The sequence below is a fragment of the Apteryx mantelli genome, chromosome 7 (genome assembly GCF_036417845.1).
Source record: "Apteryx mantelli isolate bAptMan1 chromosome 7, bAptMan1.hap1, whole genome shotgun sequence".
Classification (NCBI taxonomy): Eukaryota; Metazoa; Chordata; class Aves; order Apterygiformes; family Apterygidae; genus Apteryx; species Apteryx mantelli.
In genome coordinates this window covers 41,936,592-41,959,214 of record NC_089984.1, presented here as the reverse complement: position 1 = coordinate 41,959,214, position 22,623 = coordinate 41,936,592, and the positions used below count along the sequence as shown (strand labels likewise).

The 22,623-nt window shown below is 39.9% G+C and overlaps 1 protein-coding gene across 4 annotated transcripts in view; it reads left to right on the top strand.

The window, feature by feature from the left end:
• ADAM12 (ADAM metallopeptidase domain 12) overlaps positions 1-22,623 on the top strand; it is a 197,094-nt gene that overhangs the window by 137,434 nt on the left and 37,037 nt on the right. For all 4 annotated transcript variants that reach the window (XR_010884767.1, XM_067300374.1, XM_067300376.1 and 1 more), the window contains exons 11-12: positions 906-1,054; positions 19,920-20,097. Coding sequence is in view for 3 of the 4 variants with exons in the window: in XM_067300374.1 (XP_067156475.1) it covers positions 906-1,054; positions 19,920-20,097 (327 nt within the window). In the remaining variant the exon portion in view is untranslated. The remainder of the gene's footprint in view (positions 1-905; positions 1,055-19,919; positions 20,098-22,623) is intronic.

Sequence of the window (22,623 nt, the reverse complement as noted above, 5' to 3'; positions counted from 1 at the left end):
TTCATGATGATGCCTTCTGGGGAAGCTTTTATATGAATGCAGTGGGAATTTTTTCCCTTAAGGAAAGTGAACAATGTGGAAAGGTCTCTTACTTGTGATCAGTCCAAAACATCGGTCTGATCAGCAGTCTGTAATCAAACCATGCAGTGAATTTCTCAGAAATATGTGTCTAAAAACCAGCATTTCAACAAGGATTAATGTGATTATTTCAAATTGGACATTTGCAACGTTTAGAATATTCATAGGAGTTAACAAGAGGCTATCTAGAATTTCATCTTGCTTTGTCTTTTCATTTTAAAAATAAGGTTCTCAAAGGTCCTTGGTTTTTCACACAAGAATTTTGAATTCTTCTTGGAATTTCTGATATTAAAGAAACAGTGTGATGAGAATTAAATAGTCCAAATGAAGTCTCTTGCTTCATTTGCAATTTACCTCTTGACATGAAGGATCTTCTCTCGAACTTTTCCCCCATCTCCCTCATGCTCTCCACAGAGTATCACCCTTCCCAACACTCCACACCTGGACTACTGTTTTCTGCTACTGCCATGTCTCCTGAATTTTGGGGTGTCACTGGGCAGGGGAAAAGTAGAAGCTGGGGACAATTTCAGGCCCTAAATAGAGATGACCAGGATGTTCAAAGCTGCCCAATGGTGTCAAATGTCTAGGGGAACAAGGTGGCCAGGACTGATAGGCTGCTTTGAAATTCCCAGTCTGTACCTGGTATACATAAATTTTAAAATGGTTTGATTTAATGAATTTAAAATTTTGTGCATTTAACAACAATATAACCACAGCTGGTAAGTTTATAAAGCGTTTTGAAGGATAGGCAATGGGACCTTAGAAGGGCAATGTGTATTTTTAACCACTTTTTTAAGCTGACTTCACTATTTTTTTATTTTTTTAAGGATCATTCAGAAAACCCTCTAGGTGCAGCAGTTACCCTGGCTCACGAACTGGGTCACAATTTTGGAATGAATCATGATACATTGGAGAGGGGCTGTAACTGCAGAGCATCTACGGAGAAAGGGGGTTGCATCATGAACCCCTCTACTGGGTAAGTGCAAGGTAAACGCTGGCAGGTTATAGTTGATTCTTAGGTTTTGTTTTGTGTCTCAGGAACATTTAAGGGAGAAAAACCTTTTCAAGACCTGTCAAATCTCCTTGAAGTCATCTCCCTCAGGCTGAAACAATTAAACTTGTTATCAGAGCAAAACATGTACCATTGTACTTTTCTATTTCTACGTTACCAGTGCGAGAGACAAAAATGCCATAAGCAACTGGTTGTTAATTTTTTTTTTGAATCAAATGACACTGCCAGTGTTGAATCAGAATTTCACCTTCTCTTGTCTTGCCAACTGAATATCGTAGTCATAATAGGAAATGAGCAAGGTCCTAAGGCCAAGTCTAAGATGAATATGTAGGAAATAAAGTAATGGAGGAAATATATTATTAGATCCTCTGTAAAGCCTTTGCCTTGTGCAGAGAGGGTTTTCAGTTTTGCACAAACTTCTGCATTTCACCATTCATTACAAGCGTGAAGCGGTATTAGCATGTGAGCAAATCAAGTCTGTAAGCTAACTGGGGTTAGGGCTGTTCAGTGACTGGAGGAATATCTTCTGAGAAAAGACAGAAGAAATACGGGAAATAACGGCAGCGGATCAGCAGTTGATCTTCTTCTCTATGAGTCAGTGCTGAGTGGTTACTTTTTTGAAAATAAAGGCCCTGTGTCAATGGAGAGGCCTGGTGTTTTATAGACGTGAAAAGTACAGTCACTTTTTTAGGATGTGTCATGACCAGGATAACTAATTACAGCCTGCTTCGCTACATTTTAAAATACTATTAGAAAATGGACTGTATAATGAACGAGTTCTCCATGTTCATATTCAGACAAGAAACAATGGGATTAAATTAAAGTAAGAGAGATTAGGTTTAGCAAAGCTTTCTGACAGTAAATGTTGTATTGGAATGGATTGCCTGCAGAAATGTGACTGGAGACTGGTAGGAACCAGTTGGACAAATATCTGTCAGCAATGTCTTGTAGGTACAGCTGGATCTGCCTTGGAGCAAACGGATGGGCTTAGATGATCTTCTGATGTCTCTTCCAGGTCTAGCATTCTCTGTGTGTGCTTAAACTTTATCCATTGCTTAAGAATCTCTTCTTCAGGGATTTGTGATCAGCTCAGTCTCTGCTAGCTCCGGGACTGCATGTTTCTGGGAAAGGATAGCAGACCGGGAGAGGCCAGGGAGCGTTGTGCTGGAGAGCTCCCTGCTGGTCAGCCAAACAGCAGCTTTGGCATTTCTTCAAAGGCCTGCTGTCACCCTCCTTCAAGGCAGAAAAAAGGATTCTGGCCAGAGGCCAAGCACAGCAAGTTAGGGGACAAACAATGAAAAGAGATTTGAATGTTTGGAGGAGAATGAGAGTGATTTCTATACTTTGGAAAAGAAAAATAGCTTGGCTTTTCTAAAACAATAGGTAATAAATATCCCTGTGGAATTACATTCTGCAGCACATCAGGGCTATTACGTACACTGTGAAAACAAACTGAAATTGGAAACAGAGCTCTGAGAGAGGTGATGTGGTGTCTTCTATGCAGTGGTCAGACAGGTCCAGGATCTGAGCTCCTGAAGGATGCATGCAACCTTCTGAGATGCTGTCAGGGTAGAAATTTCTAGACACTTTCTGAACTCATCTTGTGAAGATATCTCTAACGTGAGGATAGATGGCTCTTCTGTAGTTCTGCCTTCTGCACCATAGTCCTTTGGGTTTATCTGAAGCCATCTTCTGGCACCTGGCATTCCAGTTTGGTCTCTGGCTGTTGGTTGGCTCAGAGCATGGGCAGAGAGAATGGTTACACCTGCTTAACGTATTCCTCATAAATGAATCCAAGCAACTCAGCTCACTTTATTCCAGGGTTTCTGTAGCACCTTACAGATTCAAGGGTGTGCTTTCTTCAGCAGTGCTGTGCACAACACCAGCACTCCATGGGTGTGATGGTTTTGAGAAGTGGCTGTCAGGTATACTTCAGCTTCATAATGCTCTTCAGATCTTACCAAATTTTATATACAACTTATGCCTGAGGAAGTGTTGTGGCATTCACAAAACAGAGGAGGCTGGTTTGCAGTGACTATTGATTTATGAATGGAAATTTTAACATCAGGTTTGTAGCCTTAGGCTTTACCTTCATACCGTGTTGTCAATCTGTAATAAGTATTCCAGGAGCATACTTTATGCCTTAAGCCAGACTGCATTTTACCAATTGAAAATTAACAGTTTGAATATTTACTCAACATCTGACAGATGGGCGTATTCCTTTAAGCACCATTATTCAAGGAACACCAAAATGTTTTCAGCTCTGGAAGTAAGTGCCTGACTAAAGGAATATTCTCTACCTGGGAAACATTCTTAAAATAGGAAAAACAAAGAATATCTCAGGGAAGTTAAGTGCATTTGGCTTGGAGAGGCAGCCTCATCTCTCAGTATACTCATTGGCACCCACACTGTGCCCTTCTAATGTCTGTTGGTTTAAGCAAGATTTAACAAGTGCAAGAGTCGGGGAAAACATTCTTGGGCTGAAGCTGGTGTAAAATGTATGAGCCCCTGAGAAGACTTTATCTGAGTACTAAAAAGAATAGGAAATGGCTGAGTTATAACAGAAAGGCTTCTGCAAACTCAACTTTGGGGTCACTTGTGTGGTTCTGCAGCAAAGGGGAATGTTTGAAGGTTTTTTTCCTTAGAAGTGATTTCATTAATTATTGCCATCTTCCTTCAGTTCTTACATTTCAGTCTTTGAAGGGGTTAACATTCAAAACTTGTCTTGGAAATTACTTCTTGGTGGAAACAATCTCCTGGGATCAGTGGAATTTAAACTCTGTTGGATCTATCCTTTAATGAGCTTCCTATAGCTTTTACTCTTAAAAGATACCAGCAAGATGTGTACCACTTTTGTGTGAGCAAGAAGTGCTTTAAAGACCCAAAGCTTTAGCAAAATATATTCTGTATAACACAGAGCTATGCATATAAAACCCAAAAGAGAATTTGTGGCAGTTCAGTTCTGTGTGAGATTCAAGTATCTGTTAGGGAAATCACACAAAACCCACAATAGAAGTTTGGCTTTTTGTTATAAAAATAGTGTCAACAAGAAAGTATTTACTACTAAGGCATTGTTCCCCTTTTTGATGCATATGTTTTAATGATATTCTTTCACTTCTTTTAGTTGTTTTGACCATAAACTGTTCCAAGTGAAGAAGAAGAGTATAAGGAATCTTAGAGAAATTTATAGATCTTCTACTGAGACTGCAGCATCTGAAAACAAAGGGACTAAGCTGAGAGTCAGTGAGGCCATTTCAGTACTCCACTTGTTTTCTAAGTACCTCCCTGAAGTTTCTACTACTAGGAGATTCCTGACAGCTAGATAAATCCCAAATAGTTCTAGTGAAACCTGAGGCATTACTCTGGATTTACATTACTGCAACTAAAAGATTTTAACACAACCTGCAGAGCAAAATTATGCTGATTGACAGTGCTTGTCTATTTAATAATTTTGGAAATGTGCTTTTAATGTGTTCCTTCATCAAAATTGTGCACGCCTATCTCCATGGTGTTTGAAACCAGGTGAGTTTGTCAAAGTCATTGGAAGCTTTTAAGCTTCATACATGCTTGAAATTTCTAGCCAGCCTTAAGGGGAGCAAAACTTTTTTAGTTAGCTTTCTCCTCTCCTGTAAACCCAAGCCTTTGTACTTCACATCACCCATGTATCTGTACGCTTGTCAAAAGCATGCTCTTCTAATATATACATGGGGGACTTACACAGCTAACTAATCTTCAGTGAAGCTGAGCATACTGTAAATGTGTTCTTCCCTCTAACAAAAAATACTCCTGGATGACTTTCCATTTTTTCCCCTCATTTAGGTGTTAACAAGAGCACAAGAGTCCACTAATGATAGCTAGTTTTACCAAGCACATTCATATGTGCCCCCCTTTCCAGTGGGGTTCCAGAGTCCTGTTGGCTTGCTATAAGGAAAGCATCTTTCCCCATCACCTCACAGAAATGTGTTGCCCTTACCACGATCAGGAGAATTCTTGTTGCTGAATCATCTAAGCCACAGGTAATTGGAATGCAGCAGGCTCCTAAGGTAGAGCCATTTATTTCACCGCTCTTTGCTTTCATGCAGCAGCTTTGCACTTCTACAGACGGGTTTTCACCATGCTGATAGAAAACAGGATGACTGGAAAAGAGCTGCTCTCCAGTCTCTCCTCCAGTCCCTTCTGCATCCAGCTATGGGAATGATAGAGATTTTTCTCTGGTTCTGCCCTGTTAACCACATCCTATGTCCTTTGCTACCCATGTAATTGTGAGATGAAATACCTCACTGGCCTGGAAGGGTGCATGTCTTAACCAAAATCTGAAAGCTGTCTTTACACCTGCAGATCAAATGGGGCTTTTACAGCTCCATTCAGCAGACCCCATTTGCCCCATTGCACTGAAGATACCAATGGAAAATGTGAACCAACTTGCAGCTTGTTCCTGCCAACAATTACAATAGTAGCTAGGTAAAAGATAGGGTCGTACTGAGGAACGATGACTATCTCTGCAAGGACATGCCTTCACATGTCTAAGCTTGAACTCTAAACACTGCCACCACTTTGTGACTGGTCTCCCAAGTCCTACCGCACGTCATGTACAGTCTGGCAGCAGGTCACGTTCTGACATGATGAGTCCACTTCCCCTCTTACTTCTACCTTGGTTGTAAATTGTTCTCTTCAAAGACCATGAAAAAGAAGAGATAAAATAAATGCACAGTAATTGAAAATAACAAATCCTTATGAAAAGATAAATACTGTATGAACTATTGTTTCAAGACATGGATGCAACTGGTATAAATCTGTGCGCTTTGTCAACAGCAAAACCCTGCATGTGAGAGAGGGCTTGGCCACAGCTATTTGCCTGACAGCCTTTCAAATTTGCCTGACAGCCTTTTTTCATTCCATAAATCTTGTGTTATCATTTCTGTTTTCACAGCTAGAATTTGAAATCAGTAGGTCTTTTTGATTTGGTCAGGTTTTAAATTCAATTTCCCCAAATAAATATGACTGCATATGTTACAGGGCAGTGGAGTTTGGACTCCGACTTCATGCTGGTGGAAATACCTGGGTGTTGCCTGTGCAGCAGGATAGTTTGGGGCTTTGTTATACCTATGGGACCAGGGTTCTTGTTTAGCGATCATAAGCAAGTGAAGAAAAAGGAGAAATGGAATCCATTCTTTAACCTCTGAGCTATTGATCATTGTTATAGAGGATTTTTATGGAACTGTGCCTCTCAATAGAAAATAACAGCTAATTTTGAGTAATTGCCTTTCAGTACACTATTTCACTTTAATTACTGAATTTTTGGAAGCAGGATTTGGAGGAAGAGAACAATTAAGAACACAGAAAGAGCCTACAGTAGAAATTGTACAAGGTAGATAGAAAAATACTGGTTCATTTACTATTGAACTTTGGGGATTTTTTGTTTTTTAACAAATCTGGAAATTAACTGCTGTTATCAGTATGTTTTTAAATAAAATTAAAACCTTTATGATTAGAATTAAAAAATATACCCAATGGGAAGCAGCAGATTTGTGAATGAGAGTGAGAGCAAAAAGAAAAAAAAAGCATCTGTAAAGAATCAGTTTAGTGACAGTCACAAATTAAACTAATTTGCTCAATGTAAGTTGGGGAAGAGGGGGAAAATTTAAAGATGGGAGGAGTCACCAGGAGGGCTTCTTTTAGTTGCTGCTGAAAAAGAACATCAGTACATACTATATTTTAATTCCCTCTAGGAAGAATTAGATATTCTGCACTGAACATTAGTTACAATTAAGGCTAAATAAAATATTTAAGTGGAAACACAAGGTTTTTTTCCCTAGTAATAATACCAGATGTCTATAACTTTTCTTCATGAGTGGCTAGAAAGTGACACCAAGCAAGACTGTGAATTGCAGAAAAGGTATTTTAAATGTGAGCATTCCTACTTGCCCCACTAGTGATAACCCGGTCGATGGTTTCATTCCATTAACTGCCCAAGCACCCAAGGATTATGATAGGAATCATTTGTTCCTTGTTGCATGTTATAAGCCAGTTCTCAACAGGAAGCTAAACTGTTCCGAAAATGTAGCGGTCTCTGATTTGGGAGAAGCAGCTACCTGCCACTAAGAAACGGTGACATTTCATGCTTTCTTTTCATGTTTTAGCTTCAGTAGCCAATGGGAAGTGAATTACTCTTCAGTTTATGTCATTTATAGCATCTGTTTCTGCTGGTAAAGAAGAACTGGTTGCGTTGACTACCCTCTATTGACAACCCTCTGTGGTAGCAAGTATATTATCAGAGCCATATAAAATAGCTATTTATTTGCCTTCTCCTCTTCTCCCAGTTACCCAGTTTCTCCTGTGGTTTCATGTTGTTGAAAGTTGTATTTTTGTGTTTTAATTTTCATAACTTACATGGTCTGATTTGGATTCTGGAGTGCTCAGTCTTTTAAGATTTCTCAAGTGTTCCTGCCCACCGTAAGGCTTAGCAGAAGCTTTAGCCCTCGCATACAGCCAGCACTGCAAGAGTGCAGCAACCTGTGGGCATCCTCTGCGCCAAGCTGCTGCGGCCCAGGGGTGATCCTGAAAATTCTCCCCAGAGACATTGCAAGTGTCACAGTTTGGATTAGGTGTTTGTTCTTTCTGCTAAAGTAAAACTAAATGTTAGGTCACAGTCATGTGAATTATGTAGCTGTGTACCTGGTCTCTATCTAAAAGCCATCAGATATTTCTAATTATCAAATTACACCCACAGCATACTCCATGAAATACTGGTTTTGGCAGAGAAATTGGCCTAAGTTCTGAATCCCAATCTGTCTGTTCCCAGGCTGCAGTTTGCGTCCTCCTCCAGTGAATCAGAACATCTTGTGTGGCTACATGACAACCAAGATCACAGAAGTCATCCCAGTTAAGAATAAGACTTGTAGAGGCAGAAGGTTATATTTAATGAGGATTATTTAGTGACCTATTTTGCAGTTCAGGCTCACAAACAATTATCCTGATGCAAGGGAGAAGTGGGCGAACAGCAAGACTGGGGCAGAATGAGGAGACACTCAGCAGCTTCTTCATCTGTCTTCACCAACAAGGGCAGCATCGGGGGGAACTGCACCCTGACCTTAATGTATTAAGCAATTTTTGGCCTTTGATAGTGCTGAAGATCTGTTCTTCCCTCGCATATCACCCATTACCATTAATGAGATTTAGGACTGCAGGTCAAAAGAAGGCTAGTAATAGTAATGATGATTTTTATAATGCATAGATATTGCATAGATACTTGCATGATAGATGGGCAGCTGATGTCTTTTGGAGAACAATTCTGCTCAGTAGGCTCAGCTCTCTGTTAAGTATTAATTAACTCCCTGTTAAGTATTAGTTTCAATGGCAATTCCACTTTTTTTGAAAAGGGATCTCAAGGAAGCAGGGTACAGGGAGAGCTTGATTTTGGCTATTCAGGTTTTGAACTTCTGGAGTCTACCGAACTGGGCTGTGAAAACACACCCCTCAGAGCTTTGCACCAGGCTGGCTTCAGGAGCCAGTCAGATGTGCCATGAAATCAGCATCTTGGCTTTGGTACTGAACTCAGTTTGAAGTGAAAAACACTTATTCGACACTGCATAAGGTTAAAAAAAAAAAAAAAGTTGTCAAAAGGTCATGCTAAGAATGGGATAGAGATGAGGAATAGTTTGGGAAAGGACTTTTTAATTTACACAGACTGGTTCTCCTTTCTCCTCGCTAGACATCTCACAGTACCTCGTAGTTTCAGAGCTGTTAAACATTAGATAATCAAACCATTATTAGTTAGCACTGTATTTCCTGACCCCTCTCGGTTTGTTTTCAGTTGTGCAGACCTTATGTTGCTTTTTTCAGTCTGGCAGCTTAGAGACATTAAACTGTGGAGTCAGCAGAACTCTCTGGAATTACCTCTGTTACAATTTGAAGAAAATGAAATTATCTTTAAGATGTAAACAGTTTGTAATTAAACTCTGAAGCTGTTTATGCTTCCAAACCGGTCTGAGCTGAGCTCTGCACAGACAGACTGCTTTGTTGTCTTTTTTTTTTTTTTTTTTTAATAAACTTGATATACTGATGTAATAAATTGCTTGTGACAGAGCTAGGTCTGTTGTGCCAGCAGTGCAACTGCTTATATAAAAAAACTTAAGCAACATATCCCTATGCCCTAGTAATTTAGCACACAGCACTCTGGTTCTTCCTTTAGTAGGAAACAGCCACAAGAATATAGAATTACGTCAGTCTTTCAGTTAACTCCAAGTAGCCCCATGTCAGTAGGGCATCCGGCATCCCTTTTTATTAATAATCTCTATACATTACAGATATATTTAATTGCTGTAGTAAGAAAGATCAGCATTCAAGAGTTAGTAGCGTTGGTTAAAGTAAGAGTGGATCACTGCTAACAAGTAACACTCACAGCAATGGGGCAGGTATTTAAAAAATATTTTTTGGTTTTTATTTTAGTTTAGTCTTTTACATTTCAATAGATGTGCTGTTAGAAAAGAAATTATTTTGCTTTTTTGGTGTATTCCAGAGGAGAACTCATACAGATTTACAACCTGCATTTTCTGTAAGTGAAGCTGACAAGGAGAGGTGACTTCTCAAATGAAAACACCTTTTACTTCTGTTCTGATTATTTACAGCAGATACTTAAGGACAAGTCATGTTTTCTACTGTATGATGTATCCAGAATGAGTATGGTTTTACTGGCTTGGATGCTGGTATGTGAGAGTCCAGCTGCGTTTTGTCTTCTCAGTGTAATATCCATATAAAATATAGCTCTGTAAGGGACGTTTTTCTCCTGCAGTACTGCCATTGCTGTGACTCATGAGAACAAATCATATAAGGACATTTCCCTTTGTCTTAGCTTTCTGTTTCATCAGAAAAATGTTTCAACCTGCAGGGACAAATCTGTAATGCAGTGCATGGAGAATTAAGCACACAATGCCCATTTTTAATTGGTGTTAATAAATTCCAAATTCCTAGTATATAAATGGAAACATACCTTAAAGGGCATATTCTTAAGGTCACATGAATGCTTCTTTTTGGACGTGTGTTGTATGCCCTGAAGCACTTAAGGAACTGATGTTGACTTGGAAGTCTGAATCATTGTAATTAAATGATGCCTACAGCTGCATTTGCCACAGTTGTCATGGGAATCGCAGAGTCTTTTGTGTCTGGGATAGATGTACAAAATGTTTAAAATTCTGAGAGAAGAGATGTCCATTTTACCCTAACAATTGATTCTTGCAAAGTGAGTCTTTTGATTTCCTAATGTCATAGTGTATTATAGAGCCCCATATGCATTTACTGCAGGATTCTCATGGCAGAAACGCAAGTAGGTTCCATTTCAGCTTTTTAAAACTGTATGACACAGCCGCGGTGCTGAGATGAAGATAAGCCACCACCTATTTTAGTGTAAAGTCATTGAAAATAAAGAGGTGGAATAACTTTGGTGTCCTAGGGAGCCTTTCTGGCTTCTTTTAACATAGCATGGAAATTGTGTTCATCATTGACATCCTCCTGGCAGCAGACCAACATTAGATGTGAAATCCAGGCTCCATTGAAATCAATAGGAAAGCTCCCATTGACTTCAATAAGACCAGGATTTCGTGAGGATACCTATGGATTTCATTAGATTTGTTAGAAGCCTTTCATTCCTGTGAGTGAAAGCTTTTGTTTGCCCTATAAGGACCCCAAAGAGACAGATCTTGGCTGGATCCATTCTTTTCTCACAGCTTGAAATAATGATTACATGCAGTGTTGATACTAATTAGCTTATTTTCTTTGTCCAAGCTCTGTGAAGAAGGAAGGAGAAGCTAGAATAAATGATACATTTGTTATTCTATATTTAGGAAATTTTTTGACAGAATTCCACTTCCGTTTGTCTGAAATTATTTATATGACATGGGGAGAAAGCTCTTTTTATTCCTCAGTGCTTATCTTGTAGCATACACTGTATCAACACACACCAGGAAGGCAGGAATGCTGTGGGAATGCGGTCTGATTTCTGGCACTGTTAATGCCTTAGTTGTTTTTCCTCTGGATCTCCTAAAAGAAGAAAAAAATGAGCTATGCTGCCTGCAAATCAGATACTCCTGTCCTGGAGTCCTGATTTATTAAGAGACCAGGTAGTACAGACGTTAAGTTAAATCAATCTGAGCCTGTCCCCCAGCTATATATCCTTTCCAGTTTTTGCAGGGCTAGCTTGTTTTCCTGTAGAACCCAAGTCTTGCAGACTGGTATTTCCATAAGCTGCTGCTTCTTAATGCTTCTTCAACTGCTTCTCACAGTGGACAGCTTCTTCATCTGCCTTCTTCAGAGAGTGGCTTCCCAAATCTCTCCTGGGTGATGAAGCTTTCTCCTCATGGGGGTCCTGCCCTCCTCTGAGCCTCCTCCCGTTACGATGCTGTCGTTTGGTCTGCTCACCTGATGTACAGGCTCATCCCTGTCCCAAACCCCTCTGAGGCCAAGTAAATACCTGCAGTATGGCAGGTGGTGGCCCTGCCCAACTCCCAGTAGGGCCTTACTGTCTTGGGGCAGTGGCAGTGTTGTGGCTGAATGCAGAGCAAATCACTCTTTCATTTGGTCTGACCCGTGTACTCTTTACATAGTACGTGTCTCTCTTTTTGTGGCCCTGCAAGAAGTTATGGGCTTGAAGTTACCTGATGAAATTCTGTGGCCTGTGTTAGAGAAAGATCAGACTGTATAATCATTGTGCTCCTTTCCGGTCTTTAAATCAAGCTGGTCACACTGATCACAGCATCAGCTGTTTGGAATAACTGTGTATGCTTCTTCCATTCCATAGGGTACAGCGTATCATGAGTTGTGTTGCAGGATACACACAAACAGGACAGGAGCTTGTACTGGGGAAAGCACAAAATGTCCCTAAATAAGTATCATGAGTTATTTTTCTGTATAACCATTTGGGTTTGATATTCCCTTTTGTCTGTTTTGTTTGATTTTTTGAAAAATATTTTGCTGCCTCACCCAAAATATGCTCTTCACAAATTGATCCTCCTCTCTATGAAGTGACCCTCTCAAAAGCCCATTCTGCTCCTGATCTACTTAAAAAACAATCCCAAGGTTTTTTGGAGGAGAAAATCAGAATGTAACTAACTGCTTAAAACAAAAGTTGATTGTAAAATCCCATTGGGAACTAAATGAAGCGTCATTTTGATGCAGTACTGTCCTGGCATTTCAAGCCAGGTCAGCCAGTGCCTTTTATCTAACCAGAAACTGGTAGGCAACTGACCTTCAGCAAGGTATTTTGGGCGGCAGGGTGGACCATTTATCTTTATTTGCTTATCGCTTGCTGAGGAAGTTATGTTTTGTGTGACAAATTTAAACACAGAGCGTTCTGGTTGGGCTTCTTATCTACGATTTCCTTCAGCACTGGCAGCTGCTGGCAGGCACAGTCTGACGGCTGCCCTGGTTGTCTTTAGCCTGGGACCAAACCTGACCTGGCCTTTGCATCCCTCTCGCTGCTATTTGTTGCTTTTTTACTTTTACTGTAGTCAGCATTGGAACAACCTCAACTTCTAAGTAGCTGATTGCGAAACCTAAACTCTCAGCAATCCAGCAAATTTTATTAATGAGGTAGTGGCCTAAAAGGAAACAGAGCAAACGATGAGCCAGAGGCTAATTGAAAGTGATTCTAGCTACTTTCCTTGGCTGCCTGGTTTCCAACAGGAAAAACAGTCGTCTGAGTACAGTTCCCATAGAACTTTTTGCAATGCAGATAACTCCAGCGTATAGTTAGAATACTGTCGAGACTGATGAATTGGTTGGTATTGCTTCACCCCCAGAACACAGAAATGAAAGTCACAATAGACCTCTCAACAAGAAAAAACTTCTCTGACTGTACATTTGTCAAAGTAAAAGTAACTGCTACTAATGTTTTATTTGGCAGTTTTGTGACTGCAAAAATATCAAGCCATGACAGTGTATACTGTATAAAGCCATTACATGTTGTTCTTTTGCAGAAAGTATTTTTCAGAACCATCCAACCATTTGTTTCATCACTGCTTTCTGCCCTGAAGTCCCACATTCGGTATTATAAATCTGCCTTTTTGAATATTTCTAGTAGTTAAATTCTCACCTTCAGTTTAATGGGAGAGGTCAAATCTCAGCTGGGGCTGTGGCAATCCAGTCTAGGCACCTGAAGTAATGTTACTTGAATGCGTTCTGGGAATTTGCATTATCCCCAGGGCCAAATTAAAATAAACCTAAGGCATTTGTGTGTGAAGTTTAAGCATTTACTTGGAAAGACTTTCTTTTCAATAATCCTGGAAATTCTATTGTAGCACAACAAACCGCTGCTGCTACACATCAATTAAATTAATCACTAGTGTGACATTCAGAGTTATTTATTGGAAGTGTGAAAGCTACCTTGTAAAGAACATGCCAAAAGCTATAGGCAAAATCCAGGCTTGTTTTTAAATCACTGACCATGAACAGACAGCAAGAGCTTTGATGTCATGTATAACTACATGGCCCAGTTCCGTGCTCTACTTTATTGATGCTCTAGGGATTAAAACTATAAAAGAGGAGCAAGAGAGTGAAAAATAGGCTAGAAAAAATAAGTATGAGTTGTCAGACATCTAGTTTCTTCTGAAGCAAACTTCCCATTTCAATACTGTATAATAGAAAAAAACTCTACCTTTTTAGCTAAATCCTTTCAGTACTGCTAAAAAAAGATGTGCCCTATCATCCTGGGACTGGTGACCTATACGAAGCGCTTTAATGTGTTGCCTGTGTTTGGCCTGCAAGTGTCCGCGCCTCTTCCAGGAGCCCAAGGTGACCTCCAGTTTGCCCCGTCCTCCTGATTGTCCTGGGCGTTTGCCATGGGCAGAAGATTTGGGTGGGAGGGAGTCTGCAGCAGAAAGGAGTCCTCTGGTGGCTAGCTTTAGGATCTCCCCTTACCTTATTGTGTTTGTAGGATCTACTTTAAAACTGTGTGTGTGCATGTGCCTTTCTCTCTCTCTCAAAAGTACTTACAAATGAAGCCATCATTTAAATAATAGATCAAAACCCCCTCCATACTATGGTGCTTGTCTAATTTTAAATAACTGCTATTAAAACATGACACATATGAAATAATGTGTAATGACATAACTTTATATGCTAAGAGGTCTGTAGTATTTGAACACCTATTTAAATATCAAAGAAAGCTGGATTTTATCTCCTGTTTAATATCTAATGTCTGTGATGTTCTCTATGCTTAATGAATTCATTAACATAAGGTATTGTATAGAACAGCTGAAATGTCTAAAAATGTTATCTAATAGCAAATTCAGTTTAATTCTACAAGGCTCATATCTCTTATGAGACCATAAAAAGTTGTTTTGAAAAGATGGAAAGCAGTAATAACGTTTGGAAGGTTAAAACCAAAGAGATTGCTTTTTAGTGGGAAGGAATGATGTCAATGAGGAAGATAAATTGTCATAGTTCCTTGAAATCAACAGCTCGTTGGGTCTGGAAACATTCATTTCACTTGAGCTTCTACCTTCTAGAGTAAGTTATGTTACTCTCGCTACTGCTAACTGACATTTTGTCCATAGGACAACTGCTTATACTGGAATTAACAAAAGCAACCCTATCTCCATTTTTATAGAAAAGAAATTTTTTTTAGGTTCCTGTGTGATATTGGGATGTGCAACTGAAAACCTACACATTCATCCTTAAGTCTTCTGTAGGGTCTGAACAAGGGAGAACTCAAACTCACATCTTCTACCTCCAAAAAAAGGACCTGGTTCACTCTCTTCCTCTCTTGTTGGTCACTGTGCAGCCAAAAATACAGGATTTATGGGACTAAGGAGAATAAGTAAAAGCAAGTATGGCTATAGCATGCTTAAGAAAGCATTCTGAAGAGAAAGGAGACTCCTAGTTTCTTTTCCCTTCTTCAGATACAACTGGCAAATTTTTGCATTGAAGTTTCATTGGCTAAAATGAATAGGCGATTTGGAGCACCTTCATTCTCTTAAAATGCAGTGCTGATGCCTGAGCTATTTCCAGATATGGCCTCTCAGGCTTCATTTTTTCAAGCATTCTGGACAAAAACAGGTCCCAGTTTTCTGCACCTTTGGAAATTAGATAGTCAGCAGTTGTTTCAATAAGAATGCTCCAGAAAATCAAAATGCCTTTTTAAAATTAATATAATCTCCAATTATCTTATTACCTCAGGGAGAAAGGTCTGGTGATACTTAAAAGAGCTCTTAGGGGCTGTCATGCATTTTAATTGAGTGAATAATTGTAAAACACTTCAGGGCCTTGGGTAAAAGGCTCTGTATAAACATTGCTATAATACTGAATAATCAGGTTGCTATATGAACTGGAATAAATGAACCCAATAAGTAGACATACAATGTATATATACATATAATGTGTGTGTGTGTGTATACCAGTCTTGTAGATAGAAGAAAGCATATACTTCATATGTATTCTACAGTTCTTGGAAAAGAAAAAATCTGAGATTTGATAATGATAGTTCTAACAATCAAATGTTTGTTTTCAAGATGTTGTGAACCCGGGGTTCATCCTCCTGTGCAGTATTTGGTGAATTGCCAGGAGCCTTGATGGGGATACTGCTTCAGTGGTGCTTCTTGAGAAACAGCAGAATATTTTACAAAGGGAGGCCTGTACTGTATGGGGAAGGAAGCTGAGGCACGTGGAGGAGGCAGACCTGAGGTGCTAAATGCTTGGGCACCTAAAGATGTAGATAGGTATCTAGTAGTTTGAAGTGAAACTCCCTTGTTTTTCTGAAGTGACGTGCCCAAGGTATCACAGCAATCCAATGGCAAGTTTTTGAATGAGCTAGGATCTCCTGCATCCCTAGTCAGTGCCCTCCAGGCCTTCCCCACCTGGAGTAATGTGAGAGTCAGCAGTGTCAAAGGAATCACACACCAGCCTCAAAGACAGGATCCGCTCCTGGTTCCATAGCTGGTCTGCCATGTTATCCTGCGTCTGCCTGTTTCTCCTGAATGGTTTGGCTGTCTTACCTCTTTAGACCATAATTTTCTGCGGCAGTGATTCTCTCCTCTTCTGTGTTTGTACACCCTGTTCTTCAGCCCATTAGGAGAGAAAATACCTCTGAAATGGAGATGATGGAGAAGAACTTTCACAGTTCATGCAGAAAAGAGACTATACTGGGCAATGCAGTGCTAGTACAGACAAAGAATTCTCTTTCTTTAAAAGGGGCTTGACACTTCCCTTGAGGATGCCGCTTCACTTAGTTAATGAAAGGAGCCATCTAATACAGGCTAAATGCAAAAGTAGATAGAGGAAACTGGCATTTGAATGACTTCAGTGCTTGAAATGTAAATGAATGGGACAAAACCAGACTGTTTCTAAAGGAATCAGTTACCAGGCATCATCTTACTCCTGTGAATCTCTCATTTGTAGAAGCAGACAAAGCCAGTTTGCTTCTTGTGGGAAGCACGATATTTGCTTTGCTTGAGATTATGCACATCCTTTAAGCACCAAGGATACACTGGAAAATGCTGTTGATTCAAGAGGGGTAGAAAGACTCTGAAATGATTTTCCTTGTTGTAAACCCACTGAAGACAGTAAGCAGTACCAGACATGATTTGGGTCCTGTAGAGTTATACCCACGCCCCAAATGGTTCAGTAAAATGATCCATTGTGCATTAAATTTACAGATTCCAGGGATGTAGAAAATGTGTGTACCACTCAGCATCTTAGAATAGGAATTAGGCTGGACTAAGCTGGTGCTAAAGTTTCCTTTCTGTCCCTTCTGCAATAAGAGTAAGGATCTGTAAAAGGAGATGACCAGAGTGAAGAGTAGTGATATAAACTGATTGCTGCTAAAGAAATTGTTACCTCTGGAAGATTCTTGAATGGCCTGTGGAAGAGAGTAGCAGAAGGTTATTCCAATAGGATAAGTGCCTGGGGCACCACAGAAAGCCCAAGATCTCTCTCTAGTAATGTTACTGAAATCTCAGAGACAGATCAAGGATTGACTTTACTCTGGAAACTGATCTACCTTTTCCCACTGAAAGATAATCTCCAGGTGAGGCTTGAAGCCTCGCAGCAGGACAGTGTGGGGAAGCTTGCTGCATTTGTTCAGAGTTCCTTTCACATGACTGTTATTCCGGCATTTTTCTCAAGCTCCAGATTCACTTAAACAACATGCCTAATGCTACTGACATCTGATAGTTACAGCTTCCCTTCCCATCTGCCAGGGCTTTCATGCTTATGATGAAGCAGCTTAAAAATTACAAAGACAGCCAAAATGTAGTCTAAAATCACAATGATCAAATGCTATAGCTGTTACATGGGATTTTTTGTTTTTATCAAAGAAATGAAGAATGATTGTGTTAAAGATCAATTAAGTTTCCAATGGAAATACCAACTGGTATCAATTGATGTGGGATCTTCTCTTGCATGAGTGTGGTCACCCTTCAGTTGCTCTCTGTTTCCGGTTGTTGGGTTCATCTCAGTGCTAGTATTACTTTATTTGGACATTATCTGGTAAAGGAAAAAATATTTTCAGAAAGTTTCATCAAATAACATGTGCTGCACTGATGTCAGTTGAGGAAATCAGTGTCAAGAGCAGGAAAAGCCAGAAGATGAATGGATGTCTTACTTCAAAATAGGAAACAGCTTGAAGTTCCTTTCAGGGGAAACAGAAGCCTCATTCATTAACAATGACATTATTTCACCCCTCGTACAGAGTAAGGATTCTGTTCTCCCTGTGACGGACATACACATCTCACATTCTCGCTCATGATTGTGAGCATTCATGGATACAAAGGAACAGCGCTAAATTATTGGTTGTTTTGACCAGCGAGCTGTTCTGATGACCTGTGTGTGGTGGAGACATCCGGCACAGGGAAAAATGCATTATGTGTATTCCTGAATCCGTTTCAGCCGATGTAAGGTATGTATGTCTCCCTGTGTTCATCTTAGTGGGTATCAAAGTAAATCTATGTAGCTGAAGTGAGGGATCTTGCTTGGATGAGGCAGTATACATTTATTCACACTCTGATATGAGGATCATATCTGATCAAGCTGTCATATATTTTATGCAGGATTTATCAGTCAGACATATCTGTGATGCTTGAGTTTTTGCTGGTATTTGATAGTAGTACATCCATTTACTTATTCATAGTCGCATACACAAAGCTTTGTGTCCTTTTTCCAATCAAATGAAGAGTGGACAGTAGTCCCCAGTTTGTGATACCCAGTTAAGACCACCTCCAGTTACTCGATATAAAAAGGTCAGTAGAAGGTTTCCCAAGTACCTTTATTTTCTGTGCTGTTACCCTCAATACTTTCCCTGTTTCCCTTGGAGCCCAGAGCTGCTACTAGCAGCCTGACTCCTACTTCATGCTCTTCTGAAATTTGATTATTCGTCTTAGACTCTCATTATGCCTAAACATTGACGCTTCCCAGAAACCAGCTTCTTTTAACTGAAGATGCCTACTAACTTTCTGAAGTCACATGTCAGTGAACCACAGAGCTGTTTAGTTTAACTAGGTAAGTCCTATAGTGATAGATGAAAATTTTCTTCTTTGTCCTTTACCAGTGAGCTGGCTGTTGTAATGCAGAAGAATCTGTAAAAATGTAACTTTAAGCAGGCACAAAATTAATTCTGTTCTGTAAGATGCCCCTAACCTCTAACCTTTCTGCAAGATCCTAGTTAACTCTCCTATATCAGGGTAAGAATGTAAACCTCTGTTACATTAATAATTGTCAAACACTTCTTTTTTAATAGAAATTATTCATTTCTGATATCTGTAGGCATCATCATCTACAAAGAAAACATTTCATTTTAGAATATTAGAAATAACAGCAGTGCAGAAGTTCCATCTATAGCTTCCATCTATTATCTTGTTTGTCTATAAAGATGTACTTAATAATACATGACTGATGCAAAGCATTTAGTGAATAAAGCCCAGATACTATCAGGATGACTCCCTGTGATGCCATTATGTTGAGTTACTGCTTGACTGTGGATCAGCAGTGAGTAAGGACCTAGGTCTTAGGGGAAATAAGGCAGCTTGAATGTTATTTTACTACTTGTTTGTGATCCAGATCTGAGACTGGAATGAAATCCTCCAGAAGAAAAACACAGATTATCTGGAAGCATTGGTACTACACTGGGTTATTTTGCTGACGTTATCTGTGTGTTTCCCAGAGGAAATCAAAGATGGACCTGCAGAAGAAGGCCAGATTCTGCTCTCAGTAGTGTGAATTCAAAATATGGGTACTTTCAATAGTGTCTTTGGAGTCACTGTGATTTAAAATAAGAACTGTATTTGCTTTAATCATGCAGTTTCCAAGTTCGACTTTGATAAACTGCAGAAGCAAACTTTTATCAAGTAACTTGGTGTTTTTCTCTTTTTTTATCCCCTAAAAAGAGCAGGATGTTTGCCGTACTGCAGAGCAAGATGAATGAATTTGCCATTTGAGGCTAAATTTGCCAAGGAGGCTTAGAATATTTTTCAGTCCTGTAAATGCCAGAAGCCTCTATACAATCCCAATATTTCTTTAGGATCATGATCAGATTTGCTTTCTAACTGCTTCTCTCATTTTTGTATATGTAATTCCAAGTGTGAACAGTTCCCGTCCTGAACAGCAGCCACAAATTTAAGTGCAAATGATGGAAATTCCCTTACTCACAGTCAGGAATTATTATAAATGTTTCTGGCACAATTTCACAGTGAACTGCTAAATCTCAATCGTATGTTAAAGGATTAAAAAAATGAACCCTCCCTTCTTGTTTGTGCACTGGTGGGCTAAAAGGTCACCAGCCTGACAGGAGAGAGAAGTTTTCATCTGATGATACTTCATCTTTTTTTTATATGTATTTCTCTTATAGCTATCCCTTTCCCATGGTATTCAGTAGCTGCAGTAGAAAGGACCTGGAAAACAGCCTGGAAAAAGGAGTGGGAATGTGTCTGTTTAACTTGCCTGAAGTCAAGGAGTCATTCGGTGGACAGAAGTGTGGGAATGGCTATGTGGAAGACGGAGAGGAATGTGACTGTGGGGAGCCTGACGTAAGACGCTCTTCTTGAGAATTGCTACTCACCTCCTATCTACAGATTTTTAATAGAAAAAAAAAAAGAATCAGAATCGGTTTGGCATGTTTAATGCTATTTGGTATAAAACAAAATTTTCCCTCCTCTGCTTCTACCTTATAATCCTAAACCTCAGTTAAAGTCCCCCCAAATGGGGGAATCTTTGCTTAACTTGCATTATGAGTTGCTGAAGTTGGTCTTTAGTTAAGAATATGCTCAATTTGCCTTTAGAGGACAAACTCTCTCTTCTGAACTAACAGAGCTTCTGTCATGGTCCTAACAAGATTCACAACATAGAAATTCCTTTGAGTACTAGCGGATAGTCCAGACCCAAAACAAATTTGTTAAAATTACTCAGATTTCTCAAGATACCGTGGATTAACTGAAGATTTGTTTCCAAATTTGAGAAGACACTGAATTAATATTGCTTAGGTATTTTTTCCCAGCAGCCTGCTTCAGTTTTCAGGTACAGTACCTTTCCCACTTCTACTATGAGATTTTCCTCGCCAATTACCTTACAGCAGAAATAGCTTTCACTGCCTCCCAAAAAGATTACTACTACTTCAGATATCATTCCATTTAGTTTAGTGAGTGTGTTAGAGGACTGCTCAGATCAGAAGGAGATAGTCAAAGCCTAGGAATCAAATAATACCTGAACAGGCATTCTTATCCCTTTGGCTTCCCATGTTCATTGGCTATATTGAACTTCTCTGAGATGATCTGAATTAAATATATTAGCAGATGAGGGATTTGCTTCCTCTGATAAATATGGTTCTGCAGACAAAATAGATTGGGGCAGTTAAAACAGAAATTGCTGTATTCTGTCTATACAGTGTATTGGATTTATACAAGCCATAAGGATTTCCTGACAGTTCACTCACTCTTCAGGGTAACGAGGTTGGAGAAAGCAGGCTTATCTTCTTCTTTAAAGTCAATATGAGAGAATGCAAGCAGCTAGCAAATGTCTTTCTAACCCAGTTATCTTTCTCATTTTCACTTTTGAATGTTAGCTATACCTTTTCAAGTCAAAGCCACTTAACATCCGCAAGCAGTGACTAGATTTGCCTCTTTCTATGTTTTTTTCTTTTTTAATTATCTTGGAAAACTACACCTTGGGCCCAATTAAATTAATTTGAAATCTACTGCTATAATCTGAGTGGTACCAGAAAAAAACATTAGATTAGCTAATAATTCATTGCCCAGTCATTTAGGCGAGTTGAGTTATGTCAGTTCTGGCGCAGTATTTTATGACATGGGAAGCGGTACAATAAGGCTAGAGAATACTACATATGCTGGTTGTTTTTATTGCTGATCAGAATTAAATATCAATTTGAATATGTAGATATAGATGGTTGCTAGGGATATTTCTCCTTTACTCAAGGAACTGTTTACCCTCAGGAATGTGATGAGGGGTTGTAAGGGTCCGGCGGGGGCGACGCCTGGACTCCCGGCAGGAACAGATACACAAACACAAGGCACACTAAGGTCAATGCTGAGCGTTTATTACCTCTGCGTCTGAGCGGGGGTTCCCCAGCGATTTCCCGATCGAGGCAATAAAGGAGCAGGAGAGTCCCTGGCACCGCTGAGCATCGGTCCATGATGAGGAACACCAGGGGGGCACTATACGTGGGTTTTGTGTACTACACACGTGCGCAGTGGGCACATTGAGCTCATCGCTAATCTCAAGTCAAAGCCCAGGTGCACACCACACTGGCATAGGCCCAGCTACATGGCTATGGGTCAACATGTCCTGTTGATGCTCCTTTTCCCATGGAACGGTCTGGCTAGCTTCCATCGCCTATCTCCTTGACATTCTTCCGCACTTTCCCATACAGGGGTTTAAGAAGTATTCGTACTACTTGCTAAGCAAACCACAGATTTACTGTGTCTTTTAACTAAAATATTAGCCTCATGTTGTGACTTGTGCTCAGCAACATTCCTTAGCGGTAAGGCAGCAATGGATTCATAAGGGTGGAGACTCATGCCTGTAGCACGCCCCCACCCTCCTGACACTCCTGTTAACACTGATGCGGTAGGGACTGCATAGCCATCTCCATCCACACTATGGTGTCATATGCTCAGGTGCTGCTCACCTTTTTGAGTGTATTGGATGCCTGCATGCCCACTGCCAGGCCAAGAGATTAAATCCTGACCAAGAATGGTATTACCAGCCAAGCTCCAACCTTATTTTGTATTAGATTACCAAAAATGTTCAAAGTGCAACAGTGTCTCTGGAAAGAGGGTTGATGTAGATTACACACACAAACACAACAGAAGGCAAAAAAGGTCATAGATGATTAACTGTGGCTTTTGGAGCACATCTAGGAGCAAGAACTCTGTGAGACATTCTGCAGGACCTACAAGTCATGAGGGTTACACGGGAGCATTCAGAGAAGATAGGGTCACAGTGGAAAAAAAAGTGGAGTTTTTGCTTCAAAATTACTGTGAAAGAACTAGGGGAGGTTTCTACAACAGAATACTTTCTTGGAGGATTCATGAGAGGAT